The sequence below is a fragment of the Salmo trutta genome, chromosome 14, assembly GCF_901001165.1.
Source record: "Salmo trutta chromosome 14, fSalTru1.1, whole genome shotgun sequence".
NCBI classification, from domain to species: domain Eukaryota; kingdom Metazoa; phylum Chordata; class Actinopteri; order Salmoniformes; family Salmonidae; genus Salmo; species Salmo trutta.
In genome coordinates this window covers 26,985,907-27,004,617 of record NC_042970.1, presented here as the reverse complement: position 1 = coordinate 27,004,617, position 18,711 = coordinate 26,985,907, and the positions used below count along the sequence as shown (strand labels likewise).

The 18,711-nt window shown below is 41.6% G+C and overlaps 1 protein-coding gene across 4 annotated transcripts in view; it reads left to right on the top strand.

The window, feature by feature from the left end:
• Positions 1 to 18,711, top strand: part of LOC115207711 (endothelin-converting enzyme 1) — a 52,679-nt gene that overhangs the window by 8,936 nt on the left and 25,032 nt on the right. The window contains exons 2-4 of one of the 4 annotated variants that reach the window (XM_029775120.1): positions 11,708 to 11,824; positions 12,117 to 12,200; positions 16,191 to 16,329. In XM_029775120.1, the coding sequence (XP_029630980.1) occupies positions 12,117 to 12,200; positions 16,191 to 16,329 (223 nt within the window). In that variant the 5' untranslated portion in view covers positions 11,708 to 11,824. Of the gene's footprint in view, positions 1 to 11,592; positions 11,825 to 12,074; positions 12,201 to 16,190; positions 16,330 to 18,711 lie in introns of those variants that run through there. The other 3 variants (XM_029775119.1, XM_029775118.1, XM_029775117.1) reach the window with 3 other exon arrangements.

The following is an 18,711-nucleotide window of genomic DNA, read 5'->3' as shown; positions in this document are numbered from 1 at the left end:
TGTAGGGCACATGCAGTGAAGTTCACCAGTCCCAGTTTAATTAGCCTACATTCTAGGGGTGTAACGCTTAACTAAATCCACAGTTTGGTACATACTGTACCTCGGTTTTTGGGTCACGGTTCACAGAAGGAGGGAACACATTTTTATTACATTTACAGTTGAAGTCGGAAGTTTACATGCACCTTAGCCAAATACAGTTAAACTCAGTTTTTCACAATTCCTGACATTTAATCCAAGTAAAACTTCCCTGCCTTAGGTCATTTAGGATCACCACTTTATTTTAAGAATGTGAAATGTTGTCACGTCCTGACCAGTAAAAAGGGGTTGTTTGTTATTGTAGTTTGGTCAGGGCGTGGCAGGGGGTGTTTCTTTGGCTTTTTTATGGCAGTTTTGGAGCAGTGGCTTCTTCCTTGCTGAGCGGCCTTTCAGGTTATGTCGATATAGGACTTGTTTTACTGTGGATATCGATACTTTTGTACCTGTTTCCTCCAGCATCTTCACAAGGTCCTTTGCTGTTGTTCTGGGATTGATTTGCACTTTTCGCACCAAAGTACGTTAATCTCTAAGAGACAGAACGTGTCTCCTTCCTGAGCGGTATGACGGCTGCGTGGTCCCATGGTGTTTATACTTGCGTACTATTGTTTGTACAGATGAACGTGGTACCTTCAGGCGTTTGGAAATTGCTCCCAAGGATAAACCAGACTTGTGGAGGTCTACAATTTTTTTCTGAGGCCATGGCTGATTTCTTTTGATTTTCCCATGATGTCAAGCAAAGAGGCACTGAGTTTGAAGGTAGGCCTTGAAATACATCCACAGGTACACCTCCAATTGACTCAAATGATGTCAATTAGCCTATCAGAAGCTTCTAAATCCATGGCATCATTTTCTGGAATTTTCCAAGCTGTTTAAAGGCCCAGTCAACTTAGTGTATGTAAACTTCTGACCCACTGGAATTGTGATACGGTGAATTATAAGTGAAATAATCTGTCTGTAAACAATTGTTGGAAAAATGACTTGTGTCATGCACAAAGTAGATGTCCGAACCGACTTGCCAAAACTGTAGTTTGTTAACAAGAATTTTGTAGAGTTGTTGGAAAACGAGTTTTAAGGACTCCACCCTAAGTGTATATAAACTTCCGACTTCAACTGTAACTGCAGTAGATCACTGCATTTCATGCATACCGCATCCCATGAACCAAGGTTCCATACCTTATGGTTCGAATAGGTAGGCGACAGTTAGACTTACTACATTACTTTTATTAATGACTTGGCCATTTCAGGAATTCAGTTCCTTATGTAAAGGAACATCAGTAGTTTAATAAAATAGGTTGGCCTGTCCTACATATCTCTCAACTGGCTTCACATGTAGGGACGATCACTTATAGGCTGCAGTTTCCGTGACCTGCTTGTAGCCCTGTTTACTCAGGAAAGGTAGGCCTATAGGTCTTAGAACAGGTGTGGAGAACTCATTCGGACAGCTTGGTAAGATAAAATATGAACTGAATGGTATTTTCCCTCACTACTCTTGTCCAGCACATTATCATGATCTCCAGATATGATGCTTAACTTGTAAGTAAGATCAACAGTGAGTTCTTGCCATAGTTACACTGTGTTTTGGAGGGTGACTAAAATGTTGTTTGATTCATACATTTGGAGAGAAGAAACCTTTAAACCTTTACACTTGTAGGAATTGGCCTATCTGTTGAAAAACAAATGATAGTCCCACTAAGCGCAAACCAGATGGGATGGTGTATCGCTGTGGTAGCCATGCTGGTTATGTGTGCCTTGAATTATAAATAAATCACAGACAGTGTCACCAGTAAAGCACCCCCACACCATCACACCTCCTCCATGCTTCACAGTGGGAACCATACATGCGGAGATCATCCGTTCACCTACTCAGCATCTCACAAAGACACGGCGGTTGGAACCAAACATCTCAAATTTGGACTCAGCAGACCAAAGGCCAAATTTCCACTGGTCTAAAGTCCATTGCCTGTGTTTCTAGGCCCAAGCAAGTCTCTTCTTATTATTAGTGTCCTTTAGTAGTGGATCTTTGCAGCAATTCGACCAAAAAGGCCTGATTCATGCAGTCTCCTCAGTTGATTATGAGATGTGTCTGTTACTTGAACTCTGTGAAGCATTTATTTGGGCTGCAATCTAATGTACAGTTAATTTCTGAGGCTGGTAACTCTAACATATCCTCTGCAGCAGGGGTAACTCTGGGTCTTCCTTTCCTGTGGCAGTCCTCATAAGAGCCAGTTTCATCATAGCGCTTGTTGGTTTTTGCGACTGCTCTTGAGGAAACTTTCAAAGTTCTTGAAATTTTCCTTATTGACTGACCTAAACCTTAAAGTAATGATGGACTCTCGTTTCTCTTTGCTAATTTGAGCAGTTCTTGCCATAATATGGACTTGGTCTTTTACCAAATAGGGCTATCTTCTGTATACCACCCTTACCTTGTCACAACACAACTGATTGGATCAAACGCATTAAGAAGGAAATAAATTCCACAAATTAACTTTTAACTAGGCACACCTGTTAATTGAAATGCATTCCAGGTGACTACCTCATGAAGCTGGTTGAGAAAATGCCAAGAGTGTGCAAAGCTGTCATCAAGGCAAAGGGTGGCTACTTTGAAGAATCTCACATATTTGTTTAACACTTTTGCTTACTACATAATTCCATATGTGAAATGCATTATTTCAAAGTGTTGATGTCTTCACTATTATTCTACAATGTAGAAAATAGTAAAAATAAAGAAAAATCCTTGAATGAATAGATGTGTCCAAACTTTTGACTGGTACTGTAAATTTGCACCCATCTCAGTGAACTAATACATTGCGGAGGCTTAGACTAAAAGCTAATTTATGCTTGACCCGAAATGTGGTCGGAAGCTCCATATGGAGTGTGTGACGCAATTGCGGAGCCTCCAGAGGAATGCAGAGGCCAAATCGAGCTCCGTACCGCAATGCCGTGACGGTAGGTGGGGGCGGTACATCCTATATAAACACAAACTCACTTTCTTGACAACTTCCTTCAGAACAGCTTTGCACTGCTCCGCGAATCGCAAGAAGTATGAATGCCATGACTTCTGCAGAGGCCCTATCACCGTAAATGCTGCATGGCCAATGCAGATGTCAGATTGACCATGCCGCGACCAGATGCACAATGCACTTCTCTCTCCCATCAATTTGTGCACATTAATTGTTTCATAACTTCATTGTGTGAATTGTTTGCATTTGATTGTTAGTGTCTATCGATTCCATATTACATATATCACCAGTAGTACATTTACCGTTAATTACTATAATTTCTAATCTACAATGTTTGTTTGGTTACGGTCATTTCTGGTAATGCATTCAATATATTATCATTCCAGTCTTTTACCGTTCTTGTCAGAGTGGACACAATGTTTGCAAAGTGCATAACCTATGCTACACTTGTGAGAAATAAGTATTGGTTTATTTCATTCCTTTTAGGTTTTTTTGTTGTCAATTTAGTCTTTGTCTTTTGTTTGGAGCGCTCCTGACAATGTAGAGTGAGAACGCGCACCTGATTACACATAGATGTAGGTTTATAGGTTACCTGGCCTGCGCGCAAATGTTGGCATATAAATGTGCCCATTTGGAGATCTGATAGTATTTCTGATTAGATTAGGGCACCACCACTAATGAGCTCTGGAACTTTTCAAAGTAATGTTTTCTTCACCCCAAACAGCAAGCAAACAAAACATTTTTTTTTATATCAATTGAGAATGACAATAGTTCCTCAATGTATTTGAAAAAATGTCATGCTCTGATCCAGTGGTAAATAGGTCTACCTGATTACTTCTTATCAGTGCTTGACTTGGACTGAAATAGGTTCTGGTACTCATTTTGGGTGCTGGTACTGTTTATATTTAGGTGCAGGTGCTTCACAATACTTTTGAGCTAATATTCTATAAGATGAAGAGGAGCTTAAGCAGTAGAACATTTGAGGTGCTTGTACTCAGCGCTGGTGAGCTCCTGCCCAATTCAAGCACTGCTTCTTATCCCTTGCAAAAATAGCCTACAGTCCTGAGCTCACTGGCATGGGAAACTGAGGGACCAGAATATTTAATACAATGTTGCAAATTCGCTAGTGCAATCAAGTTTGTAGCATACAGTCCAGGCGTAGACAATGTGATTTATAGGATATTTATTTTTATCGGATATTTTCTATTTGCAGACTGCAATGTTTTTATTTGTTGGCTATATGTAGGTTATTTTTACATAGTGGGCAATGGCAATAGAAGTTACGTTTTAGGTTTGTATCATTTTTATTTAGATTTGAATAGTATTTTGATTATAATAAATGAAATTAAACTATTCCACAAAAATGTGCATATGGAAACCATAACTGGCATGCAGATTGGTAGAAATTATATGCGCATTTTACATTTACTGTACTTTTTGCTGCATTTGTTGATAACGAAATCTGAAAGTACTCTGGATACATTCAGTAACATAAGAATATTCCTGGAAAATATGTGGTAGGTGCAACACAAGACAGAAAAATGACAAGGGTTTGAGTGAGCGGATTAACTGGGAAATGTGAAGCACATATTTGGACTCATGTATTTGGCTTGCTTGTATGACATCAAAGCGGTATTTAATATAATCCTCAACTTCTCATCTTTCAAAATACATAGAGTCCTCTTAATTTACAGCATTTCCTTCACTCCAGACAACAAAGAATTTTCAAAAGTTGCCCAATTTAGTGGGAGGGATGGGGGCAACTTCTTGTTGCGTGCTGTGCTCAAGTTCAGAACAACTGTCAGTGAAAACCCATACAATTAAGGCACTTATCAGTACCCAAATTTGCCATTTCCAACCCAGGTACGAGTGTAAAAGGTTAAGGAGATTGAAGGAGATCTGTTACTCACTTGTCAGTCATGAAATTAATTTAATAGATGGAGAGAATAATCTTCTTCGTTTTTTGCAATCCAGGGATAGCTATGTTTACGCCAAATGAACAAGATGCCAATGTCAGCCGTGGAACAAAACCGCATAATCCTCTGTCATAATCCATAGACATTTGGCCTTGTGAAACTGAAAATTCTTAGCAAATTGTGGTCCTAGCCATGCATGCTCACATCCCAGAAACACATACCCAAATACTTGCACAAACACACACTCCCCTTACACATGATTCCTGCTTACAAGCTAAAATTAAAGCAGGAAGTACCAATGACTCGCTCAATATGGAAGTGGTCAGATGACGCGGAGCGGGTCGAGAGATTCATGTTCCTTGGTCTCTACATCACCAACAAACTATAATGCTCCAAACACACAAATACACCTGTGAAAAGGGCACAACAACACCTTTTCCCCCTCAGGAGATTGAAAAGATTTTGCATGGGTCCCCAGATCCTCAAAAAGTTCTACAGCTGCACCACCGAGAGCATCCTGACCGGTTGCATCACCGCCTGGTATGGCAACTGCTCGGCATCAGTGGAACCAAGCTTCCTTCCATCCAGGACATACAGTGGCAAGAAAAAGTATGGGATCCCTTTGGAAATACCTGGATATCTACATAAATTGGTCATAAAATTTGATCTGATCTTCATCTAGGTCACAACAATAGACCAGCACGGTCTGCTTAAACTAATAACCCCCAACAATTATACGTTTTCATGTCTTTATTGAACACACTGTTTAATAAACGGGTCTTAAATACATCTAAAACTAAAAGCATTGTATTTGGTTAAAAACATTCTCTAAGACCTAAACCTCAACTGGAGTTGTACATAAATGGTGTGACCATTGAGCAAGCTAAACTCCTAGATATAACATTGGAATGTCAATTATCATGGTCAAGTCATATTGACAGAATTGTTATGAAGATGGGGAGTGGTTTGTTATAAAAAGATGTTCTGCGTTTTTGACAAATCAACTGTACTAGTTGTTCAGTCTCTGGTCTTACTGTCCGGTAATACATCAAGTGCAACAAAGAAAGACTTAGTAAAGCTGCAGCTGGCTCAAAACAGAGCAGAACGCCTTGCCCTTAACTGCACATACAGAACTAACATCAACAGCATGCATCCCAGTCTTTCCTGGTTGAGGGTTGACGAGAGATTACCTGCTTCTCTTCTAGTTATGAGAAATATTACTGTGATGAAAATACCATATTGTCTGCACAATCAAATAAAATTCAGCTCAGACACCCATACATACCCCACAAGACATGCCACCAGGGGCCCATTCACAGTCCCCAAGTCCAAAACGAATTCATGGCAATGCAGTTTTATACAGAGCAATGATCGCATGGAACTCCCATCTTCAATTACTCAAGCATACAGCAAAATGATCCTTAAACTCATGAAACGGCGGGGGACTATGAGGGGACAAACACACGCAAACACCATTTTTTTGTATTCTTTGTATTTTTTACTTGTATTGTTTGTATATCTTTGTATTTTACATTTGTGTGACTGTCCCTGTCCTTCAGTGTTACTTGTCATGTTTTGTGTTTTTTGTGGACCACAGGAAGAATAGCTTCTGCAAAAGCTAATGGGGATCCTAATAAACAAATAATAACACCACGGGACCAAGGGATCACTTGTATATGGTTGTTGTGGGTCATGTGGGGTTAATTTACCTGACGAAGACCATGTCAGTTAAACTGTTGTTTGTGTATCACAGTACATTTTAGTCAATAATCACCTTTGGGTGAAGCAAAACAGTGAGCTAGCATTGTCTTTCATTCTATGCACCAAACCCAGACAGGCTTTAAGAAATCAGAGTGAATGTGTCCTTTTTTCCTATTAGGATCTCATATAATTACTATGTTATGGAATGACTATGATCTCACACTACCTTCCTCTCCTTGTTCGGGCGGTGTTCGGCGGTCGGCGTCACTGGTCTTCTAGCCATCGTCGATCCACTTTTCATTTTCCATTTGTTTTGTCTTGTTTTTTTGTTTTTTTTACACACCTGATTTCCATTTCCCTCATTAATTGTTGTGTATTTAACCCTCTGCTCCCCCCATGTCCTTGTGTGGAATTGTTTGTATGTAAGTGCTTGTACTCTATGTTACTGGTGCGCGTCGGGTTTTGTACCCATGTAGGTTCTTTTGTATTGCCGTGGGTTTTGTATTAAACTGCTCCAGTTATTACCTATTTCTGCTCTCCTGCGTCTGACTTCACTGCCACCAGTTCCGCAACCCTTACGCTACCACTTACGCTATCTGTGGCCTTGGTAGCATCCGACTCCTGAAATATAGATGTGTTCTCATTGACAAAGCCTATTGACAGGATACACACTTACACAGGTGCTTCTGGTGATTCACAAAATAACCACCTAACCCCGACTAGCCTTACATTAGTCACTCCTTCACCTCTCAACAGCAGGAAACGGAAGACCCCATCACCATTGGTCCTTTGATGCAGTGTTGTTAACTGAGGCAATCTGTGGCAACATGGGGGAATGCGGGCACATCTGCAGACACATCAGTGTCAGGATAGTGTCTAAATATGAGTGTGCGCTCTTGGGAATGACTGTACATTAGGTGGGTTTGTGCCAGTGAATATCCCAACTTATTTAGACTTATTACCGTAACGTGGTGCCTCAACTCATTGACAACATGTATTTATTGTAGATTGTGACTGAAGAGTTGCAGATGTTTTTTTTGTGTAAAATGCATTCTCTCCATACAAGGAGGCTTATGGACAGCCATATATATATATATATAAAACCGAAAAGGATAAGAAAATGTCTATCATTGGGATCTCAGTCATCAGCTATGCAAATCAAATCCCATTGTATTTGTCACCTGCTTCGTAAACAGGTGTAGACTAACAGTGAAATTATTACTTACTGTCCCTTCCTAACAATACAGAATGAAGGAAAGAGAAATAATAGAAAAATAGGAATAAATACACAGTTGGCTACATACATGGGGTACCAGTACAGAGTCGATGTGCAGGGTGTACTAGGTCATTGAGGTAAATATGTAAATATAGGTAGGGATAAAGTGACTAGGCAACAGGATAGATAATAAACAGTAGCAGCAGCGTATGTGATGAGTCAAAAGAGTTAGTGCAAAAAAGGTCAATGCAGATAGTTAAATAGTAACCAATAGCTACCCGGACTAACTATTTAGCAGTCTTATGGCTTGGGGGTAGAAGGTGTTCAGGGTTCAGTTGGTTCCAGACTTTCTGCATCGGTACCGCTTGCTGTGCGGTACCAGAGAGAACAGTCTATGACACTTTTTTGGGCTTTCCTCTGACCACTGCCTGTTATAGAGGTCCTGGATGGTAGTGATGAACTGGGCTGTACGCACTACCCTATGTAGCGCCTTGCGGTTGGATGTCAAGCAGTTGCCATACCAAGCGGTGATGCAGCCAGTCAAGACGCTTTCAATGGTGCAGCTGTAGAACTTTTTGAGGATCTGAGGGCCCATGCCAAATATTTTCAGCCTCCTGAGAGGGAAGAGGTGTTGTGCCTTCTTCACAACTGTGTTGGTGTGTGTGGAGCATGATAATTCCTTAGTGATGTGGACACCGAGGAACTTGAAGCTCTCGACCTGCTACACTACAGCCCTGCTGATGTGGATGGGGGTGTGCTCTGCCCTCCGTTTCCTGTAGTCCATGATCAGCTCCTTTGTCTTTGACGTTGAGGGAGAGGTTGTTGTCCTGGTACCACACTGCCAGGTCACTGACCTCCTCCCTATAGGCTGTCTCATCATTGTCGGAGATCAGGTCAACCACCTTTGTGTTGTCAGCAAACTTAAAATGTGTTTGAGTCGTGTGCGGCCATGCAGTCATGGGTGAACAGGGAGTACAGGAGGGGACTAAGCAGTCACCCCTGAGGGGCCCCGTGTTGAGTTTCAGCATGGTGGATATGTTGTTGCCTAGCCTCACCACCTCGGGGTGGCCCAACAGGAAGTCCAAGATCCAGTTGCAGAAGGAGGTATTCAGTCCCAGGGTCCTAAGCTTAGTGATGAGCTTGGAGGGCACTTTGGTTCAGTATTCTGACATAGTTGTTCCTCTTTTCCAGGTGGGAGGGGGCAGTGTGGAGTGCAATAGAGATTGCATCATCTGTGGATCTGTTGGGGCAGTATGCAAATTGGAGTGGGTCCAGGGTGTCTGGGATGATGGTGTTGATATGAGCCATGACCAGCCTTTCAAAGCATTTCATGGCTACCGATGTGAGTGCTACAGGATGATAGTCATTTAGACGGGTTACCTTGGCGTTCTCAGGCACAGGGACTATGGTGGTCTGCTTGAAACATGTAGGTATTACAGACTGGGTCAGGGAGAGGTTTCAGGGAAGATGCTCTTAGTATGCGTTCTGGTAATCTGACTGGCCACACAGCCTTGTGAATAAAAACCTGTTTAAAAGTCTTACATTGGCTACAGAGAGCGAGATTACACAGTCATCTGGAACAGGTGGTGCTCTCATGCATGGTTCAGTGCTGCTTGTCTCGAAGCGAGCATAGAAAGAAATGAGCTCATCTGGTAGGCTCGTGTCACTGGGCAGTTCTCGGCTGGGTTTCCCTTTGTAATCCATGATAGTTTGCAAGCCATGCCACATCTGACAGGCATAGTAGGATTCGATCTTAGTCCTGTTTTGACAGTTTGATGGCTCAGAGGTCGTAGCAGGATTTCTTATAAGCATCCGGATTAGTGTCCTGCTCCTTGAAAGCAGCAGCTCTAGGCTTTAGCTCTGTGCGGATGTTGCCTGTAATCCATGGCTTCTGGTTGGGATATGTACATAAGGTCACTGTGGGGGGGACGTCGTCGATGTACTTATTAATGAAGCCGGTGACTGATGTGGTACATTGCTTAATTTTATCGGATGAATACCAGAACATATTCCGGTCTGTGCTAATGTAACAGTCCTGTAGCTTAGCATCTGCTTCATCAGACCACTTGTTTGAGTTTTTTCTTGTAAGCAGGAATCAGGAGGATAGAGTTGTGATCAGATTTGCGTTTTGTTTCTGTGTGTGGAGTAAAGGTGATCTAGAGTATTTGCGCCTCTAGCTGCCCATGTGACATGCTAGTAAAAATTAGGTAAGACAGGCCACAAGGAGCACCACCACTGGATGTACATTTTCTTGTTTGCTTATGGCCCTATGCAGCTCGTTAAGTGCGGTCTTAGTACCAGCTTCGGTTTGTGGTGATAAATAGACAGCTTCAAAAAAAATATAGATGAAAAATCTCTTGGTAAATAGTATGGTCTGCAGCTTATCATGAGGTATTCTAACTCAGGCGAATAAAACCTTGAGACTTCCTTAACATTAAAGATCAGCACCTGCTGTTGTTAACAAAGAGACACACACCTCCCCCTTAACCTTACCCGAAGCTGCTGTTTGGTCATGACGATGCATAGAAAAAACAGCTAGGTGTATGTTATCCACGTCCTTGTTCAGCCAAGACTCCAAGAAACATAGGATATTACAGTTCTTCAGGGAGCCCGCTTGTTTAACTCTTGCGCCGTCTCTTCCGCTTTCAAGTCCTGGGGATTAGGGGCCTGGTCCGGAATGAGCAGTATATTGCCGACTTGTTGAAGTAGAAATCTTAATCCAAATCGAGGTTAGTGATCGCTGTTCTGATGTCCAAAGTTATTTTCGGTCATAGGAAATGATCGCGGAAATATACAAAAATAAAAAAGTTAAGATCAGGGTAAAAACACACAAAATAGCAGAAATGGTCAGGAGCCCGTAAAACGGCAGTTATCCGCTGCAGCGCCATCTTCTTCCACATACAGTAGTTGGCATTATGATGCTGAGAACTGAAGCTCACTTTAGTCTGAAAATGTACTTGAAAACCACTAAAAATAAGTGGTTACCACAGAAGTCGTCTCCCAGTCTTTTTCTCATCCCTCTCATCACTTGTGTGTGTCTCCCACCATCTCTCTTTCTCATCAGAATGGTCCCTCCACAGGGTGATGATAGGACTGAGCAGGACCTTGTTAAGGAGAGCCAATAATATCAGTGTGGGCATGTTTTATGAGTGGCCTTGTGGAGGTTAACAGAACACTAGTGGCTGTCCACTGTGCTGTTCAGGCCTTGTGATACTGCCGGTAGATTTGACTGGCGCTGTCCGTGTACTAGAAAGCTGGGTTTGGTTTGGTAGGAGTGGAGTTTGCAGTTTTGTTGTAGGCTGGTGTAGCAGTTACAGCTGCCTATTTGGTGTCTGAAGATACATAGCTTTTGACATGAGTTATAGGTGTAGGTAACTAAGCTTGATTTAGGGGAAGTGTCATGGATTAGATGGAATACAGGAGAAGAACTAGTACTACACTTTGAAATTATAGCAGTTTACCTGATTAGAAAGGTCAGTTCCAATATCAAACCTTTCCCCAAGCAGTAAAAACATAATTTTTTAAGAAATTAAGATTTCTCAATGTCCTTCTGGGTGAAGGGTTAGACAGGGTAAGGTTTGAAACAATCGACTGTCATGCCTATCGGGTGACAGTAACCCGGGCAACAACTGAAAGCATGCAGTGGGAGAGCATTTCCATCCAGACTCCACCCTCTGGTCTTGAAAGTCCTATGGATAGGAGAGTGGGAGGGAACTAACGTATAACAGTTTCCTCCCTAAATCTATATGAAACCACTCTGTGGAATGCACACACTCCCTCTCACACACCCTCACTTTCAGGTCACATAAGTCGATTAAGTCAATGCTCCTTCCTGTTTTTCGCGAGTTCCCTCTCTGTTTTGTTTCTTGTTTGACTAGGTTGGGCTAAGTTGGAGCTCCAGGAGAGCGTGTACTGAAGGAGGGCTGAGCAGAACAACAAAGTTTCTAGAGAGGAAAGGCTGTTTCTTTGAAAACCTTTACAGGACTTTTTAAGTGGTGAGTTTTGACGGCGCCCACGAGATTAGACCCCAGGAGTAGCCGAATGACGCAATGGGGGGTTCTTGAGTAGGGGGTTAGGGGGTAGGGAGGTGGTGAGAAGAGGGTAGGAAATACTGGGGCGCTGAATTTAATATTCCTTCCCCTGATCTTAGGGGGAAACCCAGGATTCCCAAAGTCTGTTAAAGAGTAAACATCACACACATCCTGACTGTAGGAAAGGAAAGGAGAGGAGAGGGCCTTAAGGAGCATGGAAGCACTGAGGGAGTCTTTTCTGCATTTGACCTTTCAGATGTCCACGTACAAGAGGGCCACTCTGAACGAAGATGACCTGGTAGATTCCAACGGGGATGAGATCTACCCCCCTGCCATGCAGGTAGGACAACTATTTCTTTGTATAAAAATAATGGACGAGCTCTGTCACATGCCAAGTCTGTCTAGATGCACTCATTCTGCTGCTTCTGTTGTTATGTTATGATCTGCTTGCATTGTATGACAAATTCCATTCCAAATAAATGCATTAGCATTGAGCTAATCAAATTCCAGTTCATCTATTATCTTTGTGAGGACTTTGAGCGTCATGGTATTTCCTGAGAGCCTGCTATTCTCTGTCAGCCATGTGCTACATTTAACACAGAGAGCTACTTGAGGAGATAGACTATCTCCTGATGCGTAGACTAAACAAACTACCCTTTACAGAGGCCCATACAGTATCTGCATTTCTGGGTGCTTCAAAAAGCTTGGATAATCAGTTGCAGAGCCCATCCTACAGAACAGATGTCTCAAGTTGCATGTGTTTCAATAATATTCGACAGGCAAGGTGGAGCTCACTGCTTGTGGTATCCTAGGTTTTCTGTTGATACAAAGTCTGTCAGATTAATACTGTAGTTAATCATATTGAAAACCAATGTGTTCACTGTACCTGCACTGGTAAGTGGATAACTGCACTGTTATGATAGGATTTTCAGCCCACAGATGTAAGTATATAAACACATTCCATTTGTATTCTTACTTTCTACCTTACGGATACAACAGTCTAACCATAGAGATCATATTCAAGTATTTGAATTCCTAATTCTATGCTTACAACTCTGAATCCCTGTGCAGGATTCTTCTTTCTCCCCTGCACTAAATAAAGTCACCAATAATCACAAATCTTTAACAGAGATACACTACATGACCAAAAGTATGTGGACACTTGCTTGTTGAACTGCTCATTCCAAAACCCTGGGCATTAACATGGAGTTGGTCCCTCTTTGCTGCTGTAACAACCTCCACCAGATGTTGGAACATTGCTGCGGGGACTAGCTTCCATTCAGCCACAAGAGCATTAGTGAGGTCAGACACTGATGTTGGGCGATTAGGCCTGGCTCGCAGTCGGTGTTCCAATTCATCCCAAAGTTGTTCGATGGGGTTGAGGTCAAGGCTCAAAGTTCTTCCATACCGATTTCGACAAACCATCTCTGTATGGATCTCGCTTTGTGCATGGGCGCATTGTCATGCTGAAACAGGAGACGGCCTTCCCCCAAACTGTTGCCACAAAGTTGGAAGCACAAAATCGTCTAGAATGTCATTGCATGCTGTAGCGTTAAGTTTTCCCTTCACTGGACCTAATGAGCCTGAACAATGAAAAACAAAACGTTACAGTTGGCACTATGCATTCGGGCATGTAGCGTTCTCCTGGCATCCGCCAAACCCAGATTCGTCCGTCGGACTGAGATGGTGAAGCGTGATTCATCACTCCAGAGAACACGTTTCCACTGCTCCAGAGTCCAATTGCGGCACGCTTTACACCACTCCAGCCAACGCTTGGCATTGCGCATGGTGATCGTAGGCTTTTGTGTGGCTGCTCTTCAGTAAGGTCATTCTACTGATAATGTTTGTCTATGGAGATTGCATGTCTGTGTGCTCGATTTTATACACCTGTCAGCAACGGGTGTGGCTGAAATAGCGAATCCACTAATTTGAAGGGGTGTCCAAATACTTTTGTGTATATATAGTGTATATCCACTATCCACAACTGATTAAGTAGGAGAAAGCAGAACAACACGCTGCACCTACTATGGACTGTTGACAAAGGTATCACTAGATAAAGGTCTTTTGAAGACACTGTTGCCTAACTTTTTAGAGGCTGCAACAACAGTAACTATGTAACTAAGAATCATAACAGGTTATACAATGGACCTGCGCTGTCTGAGTCAGTGGCTTCACACGTGTCTGGCTAGAAGTCTGTTACACTAAATCATTTCTGTTTTCATGGTTTCAATATTTCCATTTTACTTCAGCCAGCTCTTTTCCTTCTGCTGAGAATCTGAGCTTCCTCTGAAATCAGATCATTCCTAACATATTTTCCCATGGCTAAGAGAAGAAATTAAGTATGTTTCAGAACGTTTCATTTCCAAAACTATTTTTCTACCATCACATTGTGCAGGGGTTTTTACTGTGAGAGTCTGTGATAAAGCACAGACCTCAACCACACTGACTTGGCAGAAGTAGCTTCTCAATTGCACACAGAAATACAGATTAAAGTTTTTTTTTTAAACACCCAACCTCTGAAAGTGGGGGTGGTAGGTAGCCTAGCAGTTTAGAGCGTTGGGCCAGTAACCGAAAGGTCGCAGGTTCGAATCCCTGACCCGACTAGGGGAAAAATCTGTCGTCATGCCCTTGAGCAAGGTACTTAAACCTAATTGCTTCTGTCTGCTGAATGACTAAAATGTAAATGTAAAAATCAAAGTCTGGAGGATTACGAAGCCTGTTGTGGCTTTGGCACCAGAGCTGCTCACATTCAGTGTGACATTTGAACTCTTGCCTTAGCAAATGGGACATAATCACATTTTTTAACAGGTCTGGGATAATTGGTTTTCACAGGGTGTGTAAAGCTGAAAGTGAGGGGAAACCACACTAATTCCTATAGTAAGTGAGTAGATCATGTGCAAAAATTAGCTTCTTATCACCAATGAATGCCTCTGTGCACAATAACAAAAGAAGGACTAACATGAAAAGTTTACTGGTTTACATATGTGACATTTTAGTTTAAGAGCGACTGGCCCTAAAAAGCAACTTCTTGTTTTGAAAACACCTATGTGGTATCTCTATGAGGCAGATACATTTATTCTAGTGTAAAAATGTACTACAAAGTGTAAATAGGAGAATTTTGGTCATGAAGTCAGTCTTGTCCAAAATGGAGATTTGCTAGATAGGGGAAAAAAATGGTATGTCACGGAATGAAGGGTACCATAGCAGTTTTCCTTGGGTTGGGTTTATTTAAATCCTGCCCACAGCTCGCAGCACCCAAGTAATCATCAATTCGGAGAGGAGCTGCACATGACCTATCATAATGCCCATGGTCAATTTGGTTTGACATTCGATATCCCTATGGGGCTAGTTAGGGACCATCAGTAAATTACACAATGTACATAGGACAATATTTTAAAATGTCAATAGCTCAATATTGAACGCATTTAATGTGCAACATGAAAATATTGTCCCTTTTACTTAGTGTAATTTATTGACTGCCCCCCCCAGAGATAGGCTATCGAATGTCAAACCAACATTACCACAGTTGCGCACCAGCTGGCTGAAGCTAAAAGGCGACTTCAAGGCCTGGTTAGACTGTTTTAAGTTATCTAGAAGGGTGAGTAACTAACTCTACTGTTTAGGCAGAGTGAATGTACAAACGCTTGACACATGCAAACACACAAACACAAGAGACACCCACATTAAACCATCCCACCCAAGACCACTCTTGTTTGGATTCAGTCATGGCTGCTGCATTTCTTAATGACCAAGCTGAAAATCGAGGCAAAATCGTTTTCACAATTTCCCCTGGATAATAATGACATGTTTTCTGTGGGGCCTGTGTTTTTATTTTTTCGACTAATGGCTCTTTCAGTTAAAAAAATGACAATGTCCTAGTTCATCCATTTTGGTTAGTGCTCTGCCTTCCCCTTATCTGGGGCAGTGGAACAATTTATTTTAATGATACATTCTGAAGAACTAGAAAATTATGGACAAAAGATGAATACATTACCTTTATATAGAGGGGTGTTGAAAGGTGATATGGTATATAATCTGTTATTAAAACCATGCGAGTCATTTCAACCATAACCAGAACATTCACAGTACTAGCCCCAGTGCCTCTGTGGTATTGAGTGTATCATCTTTGACCAGATAGCAGATACCGTTCATCATCGGATCATAGAACATAGTGGTTTGTTTGTCTGAGTACTGTGGTTAAGGGTGACTTGTGTACCAATCTTTGTAACCTTTACTCACATAACCAGTGTATGTGTATCTATGGAGATGACACTGTGGTGCCCTGTGCTCATTGCTGTGTGTGTGTGTGTGTGTGTGTGTTTGTGTACAGGTGACACTGCGACATGGTCCTGGTCCCAGGTGTTGGGCTGAGAAGACATACACTGAGCGGAAGCTGTTGGTCCTTGTGTGTGCATTGTCTGTTGCCTTGTTCTTCTCTCTCATCACTGTTGGGATCTTCTACAAAGAGAGTGAGTGGCTTAGATTATTAAGCCTGGTTCAGGTAAATAATCCTGAGAAGAGTTGACCAAACAACATATGATTGCTCTTTTGTGTTCATATAATCTGCCAACATTTTCTCATGTACAACTTTTTACTGTACCGTCTGTATTTTCTCAACTCAGTATTAATTTCCTTGTATTTTCAAAAGGGAACCAAATGCCACTTGCTTATATTGTAGGGGGTGCGTACTGGCGGTAGAGAATGCAGGTGCAGGAGCGCAAAAACTGATTTACAACGGCGCAGTTTAATAAATAAAACCACCATAAACAGAACAATAAATCAATGTCTAAACAAAACAATTCAATTCAAACAATAAACAATTCCGGACAAGGACATGGGGGGAACAGAGGGTTAAATACACAACATGTAATGATGGACATGAAACCAGGTGTGTGGGAAGACAAGACAAAACAAATGGAAAATGAAAGGTGGATCGGCGATGGCTAGAAGACCGGTGACATCGACCGCCGAATGCCGCCCGAATGCCGTCGTCTGTTATAGGGGTCGACCGATTATGATTTTTCAACACCGGTACCGATTTTTGGAGGACCCAAAAAATCAGAGGCCGATTAATCGGCCGATTTAAAAAAAAATGTATTTACTTATTTGTAATAATGACAATTACAACAATACTAAATAAACACTTATTTTTACTTAATATAATACATCAATAAAATCAATTTAGCCTCAAATAAATAATTTAACATGTTCAATTTGGTTTAAATAATGAAAAAACTAAGTGTTGGAGAAGAAAGTAAAAGAGCAATATGTGCCATGTAAAAAGGCTAATGTTTAAGTTCCTTGCTCAGAACATGAGAACATATGAAAGCTGGTGGTTCCTTTTAACATGAGTCTTCAATATTCCCAGGTAAGAAGTTTTAGGTTGTAGTTATTATAGGAATTATAGGACTATTTCTCCTTATACCATTTGTATTTCATATACCTATTCTTATAGGCACTTTAGTATTGCCAGTGTAACAGTATAGCTTCCGTCCCTCTCCTCGCTCCTACCTGGGCTCGAACCAGGAACACATCGACAACAGCCACCCTCGAAGCAGCGTTACCCATGTAGAACAAGGGGAACAACCACTTCCAAGTCTCAGAGCGAGTGACGTTTGAAACGCTATTAGCGCGCACCCACTAACTAGCTAGCCAGCCATTTCACATGGGTTACACCAGCCTAATCTCGGGGGTTGATAGGCTTGAAGTCATAAACAGCACAATGCTTGAAGAATTGCGAAGAGCTGCTGGCAAAACGCACGAAGGTGCTGTTTGAATGAATGCTTACGAGCGTGCTGCTGCCTACCATCGCTCAGTCAGACTGCTCTATCAAATATCAAATCATAGACTTAATTATAACATAATAACACACAGAAATACGAGCCTTTGGTCATTAATATGATCGAATCCGGAAACTATCATTTCGAAAACCAAACTTTTATTATTTCAGTGAAATACGGAACCGTTCCGTATTTTATCTAATGGGTGGCATCCCTAAGTCTAAATACTCCTGTTACATTGCACATCCTTCAATGTTATGTCATAATTATGTACAATTCTGGCAAATGAATTACGGCATTTGTTAGGAATAAATGGACTTCACACAGTTCGCAATGAGCCAGGCGGCCCAAACTGCTGTATATACCCTGACTGCTTGCACGGAACGCAAGAGAAGTGACACAAACTCGCAGGCAATATTAACTAAATATGCAGGTTTAAAAATATATACTGATTTTAAAGAAAGGCATTGATGTTTATGGTTAGGTACATTGGTGCAACGACAGTGCTTTTTTCGCAAATTCGCTTGTTAAATCACCCGTTTGTTGAAGTAGGCTGTGATTCGATGAGAAATGAACAGGCACCGCATCGATTATATGCAACGCAGGACACGTTAGATAAACTAGTAATATCATCAACCAACTAGTGATTGTTAAGATTGATAGTTTTTTATAAGATAAGTTTAATGCTAGCTAGCAACTTACCTTGGCTTCTTGCTGCCCTCGCGTAACAGGTAGTCAGCCTGCCGTGCAGGCTCCTCGTGGAGTGCAATGTAAGGCAGGTGGTTAGAGCATTGGACTAGTAACCGGAAGGTTGCAAAAACGAATCCCAGAATCCCCCCTGAACAACGCAGTTAACCCCCATTCCTAGGCCGTCATTGAAAATAAGAATGTGATTTTAATCTGACTTGCCTAGTTAAATAAAGGTGTTAAAAAAAAGAATACAAAAAATAAATAAATAAATAAATAAAAAAATTTAAAAAACGCCAAATCGGTGGCCAAAAATACAGATTACAGATTGTTATGAAAACGTTAAATCGGCCCTAATTAATCGGCCATTCCGATTAATTGGTC